The sequence below is a fragment of the Monodon monoceros genome, unplaced genomic scaffold, assembly GCF_005190385.1.
Source record: "Monodon monoceros isolate NGI ecotype Baffin Bay Population unplaced genomic scaffold, NGI_Narwhal_1 Super_Scaffold_12, whole genome shotgun sequence".
Taxonomy (NCBI): Eukaryota; Metazoa; Chordata; class Mammalia; order Artiodactyla; family Monodontidae; genus Monodon; species Monodon monoceros.
This window is the reverse complement of record NW_021703768.1, coordinates 149,576,382-149,585,427: the sequence shown is the minus strand read 5'-3', so window position 1 is coordinate 149,585,427 and position 9,046 is coordinate 149,576,382. Positions and strand designations below refer to the sequence as shown.

Here is a 9,046-nt window from a genome sequence, read left to right as displayed (position 1 = left end):
TAGTCAGGGAAGAGTGGGTCCAGGCGCGGGTCCCGCGTGGATGCTGGAGCCCATACCGGTGAGGTTGGTGCCTGAGAGAGCGCAGTCGGGGCACTGGAAGCCAAAACCGCCGGCAGAGGGCGCCCCGGGCCCGCTGAGCGCGTGGCTCTGGGGTTGGGGCGCTCGCCGGGCGCTGGACACTGGCTGCGGTCCGGCCTTGACCGCAGCCGTGGACGAGCCCACTACCCCAGCTGAGCGCGAAGTGAGAGCCCTCTGGGCGCAGCGGAGCGCACCGGCCAGGCGCGCTGCTGCGCGGAGCCCTCCCGGCGAGCGGTGAGTAGAGGCGCCCGCAAGGCACATCTCACCCTAGTTGGGGGGCACTTGGAGGCAGCGCCTGTCGGACCTGGGCGCGCTGTTCTGGTGGTTGGTGTCCGTGGGAGAGTGAGCGCTGTCCCTGCTTCCGTCTGGTCTTTGGGAAAGGCTTCGGGGTGACCCCAGGAGGCGCTGAGTGTCGGGCGGAGCTTTGCTTTCCGGCGACTCGGGCTCATTTGAGGTTTTAACATCGGATCTTTTCTCGCGGGCCCCTGTCGGGTGCTGTCCCGAGTGCCAGGGGCCCGGGGTTCGGCGGGGTAACCCGCGGCGGGCGAGCGCTCACCTGGACGTCCCCCACCCCTTTCGCCCGCGGCACCAACCGGGGGAACCACGTGGGGCTGTCGCCTGTAACTCTGCCTGTCAAGCGAAGCCCGCCTCCAGGGCAGGGGAGGGGACGCAGGGTGGGTGGGCTGTGCCCCGAGGGAACCTGGCCAGCCCGTGCGCCCGCCGGTGCCAGCTCGGCTTTCCCTGCCTCCTGTTCTCACGGGCTCCTTGGGAGGTAGCGGGCAGTTCCGCGGGAAGGCGCAGGGCTCTTCCCCGAGGGACCAGAGGCCACTCGAGGGGCGCCCGGGCGCTCGTTTTCCGGAGAAGGGAAGCAAAGAAGCTGCCCAGGTGACTAATACTGGGGGTGCCCTCTCTCAAGGGAGCTCCAAGCGTCCGGGGGCATTTTTCGGGGTCTCGTCCGCTTTGAACCATCTCTAGGCATTGGAGGCAGTGGGGGCAGCGCCAGCTCTCTGTGGACCTGACCCAGGATCCTTTTCCCAAACCCGCTCCGGCGACTTTTGCGCATCGGGAGCAGAACCCCAGCTGCGCGCGCAGGATAGGACTGAGGCTTGCCTCTCGGGCGCCTCGCGAAGCCCGCTCTCCCCGAGCTCCTGGGGGCTTGGAGAGAGACAACCCCAAGGCAAGGTAGGTGGCTCAGAGGGTGTTGGATTGGGCTTGACAGTAAAGATGCGATCTGCTTATCTTGGCAAACGTCCTTTGCTTTCTCCTTGCTTTCTAGAGCTTTGGGGGAGCTGGTGCAGAGCCAGGGGCTTGGAGGAGCAAGGCATGTATTTTCAGCTGCGCCTGAGAAGGGGAGAATTCTCTGTCACCACCAGAAAGACAACAGCCCTGAAATGTGATGACAATTGACTAGCTCGTCAGAAGACTGGGAGTCTCTGGATTGATAGCTTAGAATATGCTAAAAAGCCAGCGCTTTCCATGGGGCATTGAAGGGCCAACTGGTCCCCGTGACAGTGAATTGGAGCAAGGGAGTCAGAAGACAGTTGTAGAGAGCAAGAGGGAGCTTCCAAGGGGCTGATCTGGACTGCCAAGGGCAGGCTCCTGCCACACAATTGCTGCAGCCCTCTAATGGAATGCTGGTGAGGTCCTCCACCCAGGGGAGCAAGTAGGGCTGTGCAAGGGGCTGCCTGACCAGCGAGGACTCCCGCAGGTCTGACCAACCCCTAATCCCTGCTTAGGAAACTGAGGGGTGTCCGAGCCCGCTCTGCGCTCTCCCTCAGGAAGATGAGGACTCTGAACACCTCTACCATGGACGGCGCCGGGATGGTGGTGGAGAGGGACTTCTCCTTCCGCATCCTTACAGCCTGTTTCCTGTCGCTGCTCATCCTGTCCACACTCCTGGGGAACACGTTGGTCTGTGCTGCTGTCATCAGGTTCCGACACCTGCGGTCCAAGGTGACCAACTTCTTCGTTATCTCCTTGGCCGTGTCGGATCTCTTGGTGGCTGTCTTGGTCATGCCCTGGAAAGCGGTGGCTGAGATTGCTGGCTTCTGGCCCTTTGGGTCCTTCTGTAACATCTGGGTGGCCTTTGACATCATGTGCTCCACTGCGTCCATCCTCAACCTCTGTGTGATCAGCGTGGACAGGTATTGGGCCATCTCTAGCCCCTTCCGGTATGAGAGGAAGATGACCCCCAAGGCAGCCTTCATTCTGATCAGCGTGGCATGGACTTTGTCTGTTCTCATCTCCTTCATTCCAGTGCAGCTCAGCTGGCACAAGGCGAAACCCACAAGCCCCTCTGATGGGAATGCCACTTCCCTGGATAAGACCACCGACAACTGTGACTCCAGCTTGAGCAGGACATATGCTATTTCATCCTCCCTAATAAGCTTTTACATCCCTGTGGCCATCATGATTGTCACCTACACCAGGATCTACAGGATCGCCCAGAAACAAATACGGCGCATCTCGGCCTTGGAGAGGGCAGCAGTCCATGCCAAGAACTGCCAGACCACTACGGGTAACGGAAACCCCGTGGAGTGTTCTCAACCAGAAAGCTCCTTTAAGATGTCCTTCAAAAGAGAGACTAAAGTTCTGAAGACTCTGTCTGTGATCATGGGTGTGTTTGTGTGCTGCTGGCTCCCTTTCTTCATCTTGAACTGCATGGTGCCCTTCTGTGGGTCTGGGGAGACCAAGCCCTTCTGCATCGATTCCATCACCTTTGACGTGTTTGTGTGGTTTGGGTGGGCTAATTCCTCCTTGAACCCCATCATTTATGCCTTTAATGCTGATTTTCGGAAGGCATTTTCCACCCTCTTAGGATGCTACAGACTTTGCCCGGCGACGAATAATGCCATAGAGACGGTTAGCATCAATAACAATGGGGCTGTGGTGTTTTCCAGCCATCACGAGCCTCGAGGTTCCATCTCCAAGGACTGCAATCTGGTGTATCTGATCCCACATGCCGTGGGCTCCTCTGAGGACCTGAAGAAGGCGGAGGCGGGTGGAATAGCTGAGCCCTTGGAGAAGCTCTCCCCAGCCCTGTCTGTCATTTTGGACTATGACACTGATGTCTCCCTAGAGAAGATCCAGCCCATCACACAAAACGGACAGCACCCGACCTGAACTCCAAAATGAATCCTAGCAGACATGCTCATCCCAGAAGCTAGAGGAGACTTCTCTGGGGCTTGCTGTGAAGAAACTAAGGTGTGGTGAGACTCAGATGTCGGGCGAGCCCTCCTCTGCTGCTTCCCCTCAACACACAACTAACTACATTTTAATCTACATTCCAGTGTGTTTTCTGTGTTGTTCATAGCGAATCAAGAGGGACACAAGTGAAGCGAATGTTCATAAGGGACGTGTCTTTGGCTCCAAAATTATTTTTAGAAACTGAGCCTTATCTTAGGACTTCAGAAACGGGGCAAAGAATCAACAATGAACAGCTTCACTTAAATATTAAATCTTTCCCAGAAGGAAGTGAGAAGGGTTGAGTTTGCTGTGTACAAACAGGTGCTAACACTGGTCCAAGCAAAGTTTTCAGATTGTAAAGGTAGGTGCATGCCTTCATAAATTATTCCTAAAAAATAATTGAGCCTTACAGTAGGATTTTTTTTTTCCAGAGTTGATGCTTTGTTGATATTGGTTTATTTAGTTATTGTATTATATAGATATTTTTAATTTATTATAATAAATCTATATTTATCATATTTAATAGGATAAATGAATGAGTTATCTGAACTCTTACAATAGCATTTTTGTCCATTTAACTAGCAGTTTATAAGCCGATGAAACAAACACACAGACTCTCTGAGAGTCTAAATGCTCATGTATAACTTCCAGAAACACGGCAAAGTCTAATAGAAAAAAAACAAAGAAGTTGTGGTGATTCCTTAAAATTCATGGGAACAAATAAATACGAGGTGAGAACTGACAAATGCTGTGATTGCTTTTTTTTTTTCTCCTCAAAAGATTTTGAAAGATTTAAAAAAGCATAGCTACTCTTGTGTTCAAAATTTCTTAAGTGACAAAGACTTTCCCAGGAGAATGATTTGCAGTTCTGTAAATATTTGAAATAAAAGTTAGCTTAAGAAGAATCCGACTTGAAATATATGATCTTAGGTGGTAATAAAAAGTACATGCCACTTTGTATTTATGTAAAATAATTGGCCTTCTTTGTCTTTTCTCATTTCCTGTGTCAGATAGCTTTTCTGAGCCAAATAAATGACTGTCCTGGTTAGAGATGTGTAATGAAGACAGTGAGTTTCCTTAACTCGTGTGTCACAACAGTCTCACCCATGGACAAAAGTCAAATCCTGCATCTCCATCTTACCAGCCAAGCTACTCAGTGGGGTTACTTTTTGTAGTGCTTTAACCTGAACTTAGAATTGAATTTTTAAAAAAGTCTAAATGTTAATGGTATACTAACTAACAGAGAGTACCTCAATGTCATCCTTGGGCAAGACTCTTCTGTTGGTAGAAAAGACAGGAGACCCCTTCTCTTTGCGTATGTTAAGCACACCAAAGCCATCAGCGTCTCTTTTGACAAATGTTAGCCCTTTCTCTGTGCTTTGGCATCAAGTTCCTGTATCATCACCTGGACTGTAAAAAGTATCCTAAGGCTCCATTGCCAGGTACTAATTCATGTGGGGCAGTTCAAGAGAATTTTTTGGAAATGTTTACAAAGTATTCTTGTTGATAAGCAACTGACAACATTTAGATGAAATGGGTAATAAGAAAGATATCTACTGAAAACTATCTCCTGCATCAGGTCTGTGTTATTTATGCATTGTGAATGTTTTCTTAATTTTATTGCCTGTATGCTTTCTTACATATAATAAAATTATTTTGTGAACTCAAATCAACCATGAATGGGTTGTGTTGCATTTGTTAAATGTGTTTTAAAAACTAGGATAGTTCAGATCTACACGTAAGAAAACATGGGCATTTTCAAGGATACGTTACTTTTCTTTTTTCCTTTTTAGTGGCAATCTCTCCTATTATGTATGCCATGTGTTGCCTTTGAATACTTAAATAGGAAGTTGATTTGGGCTATATACTCTTATTTTCCTTCTGTCTCAAAAAATTTTATTTTTTCCCAAAAAGAAATCCTTCTTTGCTCGAGGAATTACCCTTCATTTCACAGATTTGAAAGATTTCTAAAATCTCTGTTTTTACTTTCTAAGAGCCCAGAGGTTTTCAATAACCTACAAATTACAGAAAATAATGTGGCTGGCTATGCGTGATCGTGGACCCTCAGCTTAATGGCAACCACTGTTGTGTAGTGTTTAAGAGTAAAATCTAACAAGAATCACTTTTTGGAAAAAATATACAGGTTGTGAGGCTGGGCTTAGCAAAAAGTCTTACAGGTCACTTTCATCGATCCTGCTAAACCTGCTTAGGTCATGTGCTAACCGCCCCCTTTTCCTTTCATCCCAAAGAAGGAGAATGACTGAACAGCAGGTGATGTAGAAATTAAGGGTTAAGTTTATAATTTGGAACATCACACAACAGATGGTGTCTTTTTAAATTCCATATTTGCCTTCCCCAGGCTTTGGCAGATAATGAACATATCTAGAATGAACACGCATAAAGCATGATGCCTTTTCTTTCTGCTTCCTAACTTTCTGCACATCTTGATTCTTTGCAGTTTAATTTTGTTCTGTAATTAGTGGTCCGGCAACATCAGCTAAGATGCTCAGGGCTGTCATGGTCCAACCAGTGAAACATGGGACAAAAGCCTTCACCATGTATTTCATTGGCAGAGTGAAAAATAAAGACACATGTAGAAATTATATTAAATAATTGTAAAATTCAGGACACTGTGGATGAGACTGTATTTTGGGTTTCTGGCATGTTGGATGGATAAAGAGTATCTTATGAAATGTTGATTTGACTGACAGCATCTTTCAGAGAATTTAATTTACAACCATAAAAACAAAATTCAAGTATGACATTTCATTTCATTTAACTATCGTGACGAGCCTTCATAATGCTAAATATATGTAAGACACTTTAGCAAGACAGAGACAATTTAAAAGAGGTGTTCTTTTTCTCTTTCAAGCTAAGAAGATGTTTTTCCTGGTCAAATAAATATAGAGCTCTTACTGGTGATAGAATAACAAGAAGTCTTAAGGAAGGGATGCTGAGCCCTGGGCTCCAATTGGTAGATTTGGAGTTTATGCAGGAAAGTCGTGGCTTTTTCTTGGGATCTAAGCAAGTCATGGTCTGTGAGCCTCAGTTGTCTTGATCCATTAAATGGGAAGAACAAAACCTCTGCATGAACTTCTTCAGTGGAGGGGGTCACTCCAAATAGAAACTGGTACGTAGTCTAATCTCAGGGACTTTCTGAACTCTGTACTCTCCGGGGGCTCCATCATGATTTCCCCCCAGGTTTGCACCAGTGGCATTTCAGCCTGATCCTTCCACCCCCTAGGATCCAGTCCACATGAGGGGGCCTGGAACAAAGAAAGTCCAGAATTTGTTTCAGACGGATATGGGTTCACATTGTAGCTACCACTTTCAAGCTGTGTGAGAGTTAAACAAATGTCTGCACCTCTCTGAGCCTGTTTGCCCATTTGTGAAATGGAAATAAACATTCAGTTTCTTGTGAGGGTTGAAATGAAGCTAATGTTTATAAGGGTCCTGAGCCCTGAGATCTTTGCGCTCACCGATTCTTTGCAGGATCTCTACTTGGAAGGGGTTGATGACAATATTTACTGCATTACTAATAATGGAGCTGCTATGCATTTGAATTCTTGCATGCTTGCTTGAAGCAAATGGCAATGACTTTTAGAGTGCATGTGGTTTGGAATTCTCCCAGACACCATTCTCTTTTGCTGTGGTTATCTGGTATTCCAGAAGCAAGTAGATTTTTATATCTGCATGGCTAAGACAGCTGCCTTAATTTTTCTCCACTAGATATCGACTAAATATGTCTGTCTACGATGTTTTAGTCTATGAAATCTACTTACCTTGCAGAATTTGTTTCAGGAATGATGAGTTGATGGCAGCCTAGCTCTGGGCTGTTAAAACTGGGACCTGCTGCTCTGCACAATATGCTTACCGTGGTCATTTGAAGGAACCAACCCAGTGGATCATGGGATTGTAGCATTATATAGATTAGATACACCTCTGTGGATTTCTTTGAGATTTCCTGGATAGAAGCATGACACAATCAACCTGTTTATTTTTATGGAGGATTGAGGGGATGGGAAGCATTACAGCACAGAGAACCCCTCTAAGATCTTGTTACCAGGCCAATCTAGTCATGTTGCCTTCTGTCATGTTAAGTAACTACCATGTGATGTACCGAATTAAAAAAAGCAGCATTTGGACTTGAGTATGTTACATCATTCAAGATTTGGGAGTTGTAATTTAAATGGTATTAGAAGCTCAAAGAATAATCTGTGGTTTAGAAGGGTTTAACTTTTTAATCACTATGAGAAAATGGACAAAACCAGTTAAAATTTTTCTCATGCTCATAGAATATATATTCTACCAGCTCTCAAAACGGGTAAATATTTTCAGTCATTGAAGAGGATCTGCCCTGAGCTATGTCCATAGAAATGAGCCCACCTAGCACAAATGCCAGCAAAGTGACAGGTGGTAGCGAGACCTAGAAGAGCTGAATTGTAGGGCAGAGTTTTTAATTTCATTAAATAATTCTTTTTAAAAGATAAGTAGTTTGGATAAACTACCTTATAACCCTTGAAAATAAGTTTTTTCATCTCTACAATAAGTGGGTTAGAAGAGATGATTTCTAAGATTTGTTTTTTGTTTTTTTTTTTTTTGGCTTGACAATACTAGATGTGAGATCCATTACTGGTAAAAACATGAGTCTGATAGATTTTCCAGGTCTGTTCTCTCTGCTGCTAGAAAGCTAACGAAGTGCTATTTCTGAAATGCAAATATTAGGTTATGCCCTTGCTTAGCATTCGTGATCTATGCAGGCACATCTATGGCCACTACCCCACTAGCACTCTCTCTACAGAGGTTCTGAACTTCATACAGCTTGCGGAGCGTACGAGGTCCTTCCTTGTCCTTATGCTTTGCGCATGCCGTCCCCTCTGCCTGGAACACCCTTCCCTGTTACCTTTGTTTGCTCGTTCCTACTGATCTTTTAAGGTTCAGTAGGGCGCAATCGCAGAAGGCCTTCCTTGGCAACTTCTTCTTGCTTCTACTACTTCTCTTATTTCTTTCAAAGAGTTTACCGTGCTGGAATGAAATAATCTCCTTACTTCCTTATCTCTTTCCCTAGATTATGAGTCTCTTGAGAGCAAGGGACGGCCTTACTTTGTTTCCCTTTCTCTCTATATTCCTAAGCATCCAACACACTGCTTGGCTTGTAGGAATTGCTTGTTAGAACTTTGTTGAATGAATGGAAGAACAAGCAAGTCAAAACAGGGAAGACTGGAGCCACAGTTTTAGTGACATTTATTTCTGGAGTGCTTGGTGTATGTGTGCAGGTCTGCTAGGCTCTCTCTAACATCTTTGGGTAGAATCCCCATGTGGTCTCAGAGGCCTGCAGTTCCCTGGGGTCCGAATGGTTGTATAGAGGTCATTGCATACACACAGACACTGCCCCCCCATTCTTATGTGTGTTTATGTATATAATTGATGCCGTTTACCATCAGTAACCCTTGTGAGTACTTTTTGTGATTCAGGCCATGTGCCCAATGCTGGAAATGAATCAGACACTATCCCAGTGTTCGAGGAGCTTAAAGTAGAAACATGTATGCAAATAAACCATCATCAAAGAGTGATTTAAAGGTAAAATATAAGAAGAAGGAAAATGTTTTCTTCCAGGTGATGCCAGTAGCACCATTCTATTGAGCCCCACCTGGCATCACGCCATGTGCCATTCATTTATTATCTTATTCCATTCTCACACCTGTCCTATGAGGTGGGCACCATCATCAACATCCCCAATTTGCACATCAAAATAATGAAGATTTAGAAAGGGCACGTAATG

The 9,046-nt window shown here is 45.8% G+C and overlaps 1 protein-coding gene across 1 annotated transcript; it reads left to right on the top strand.

Moving 5' to 3' along the window:
• Window positions 1-851: 851 nt before the first annotated feature.
• Window positions 852-3,660, top strand: DRD1 (dopamine receptor D1). The gene is made up of 2 exons (XM_029218131.1): window positions 852-1,260; window positions 1,355-3,660. The coding sequence occupies exon 2, from the start codon at window positions 1,861-1,863 to the stop codon at window positions 3,199-3,201; it is 1,341 nt and encodes a 446-aa protein (XP_029073964.1). The 5' UTR covers window positions 852-1,260; window positions 1,355-1,860; the 3' UTR covers window positions 3,202-3,660.
• Window positions 3,661-9,046: the final 5,386 nt, after the last annotated feature.

Bases quoted from the DNA above. Each gene is read 5' to 3' on its own strand.
- DRD1 (XM_029218131.1), top strand. From the start codon at position 1,861: ATGAGGACTCTGAACACCTCTACCATGGACGGCGCCGGGATGGTGGTG.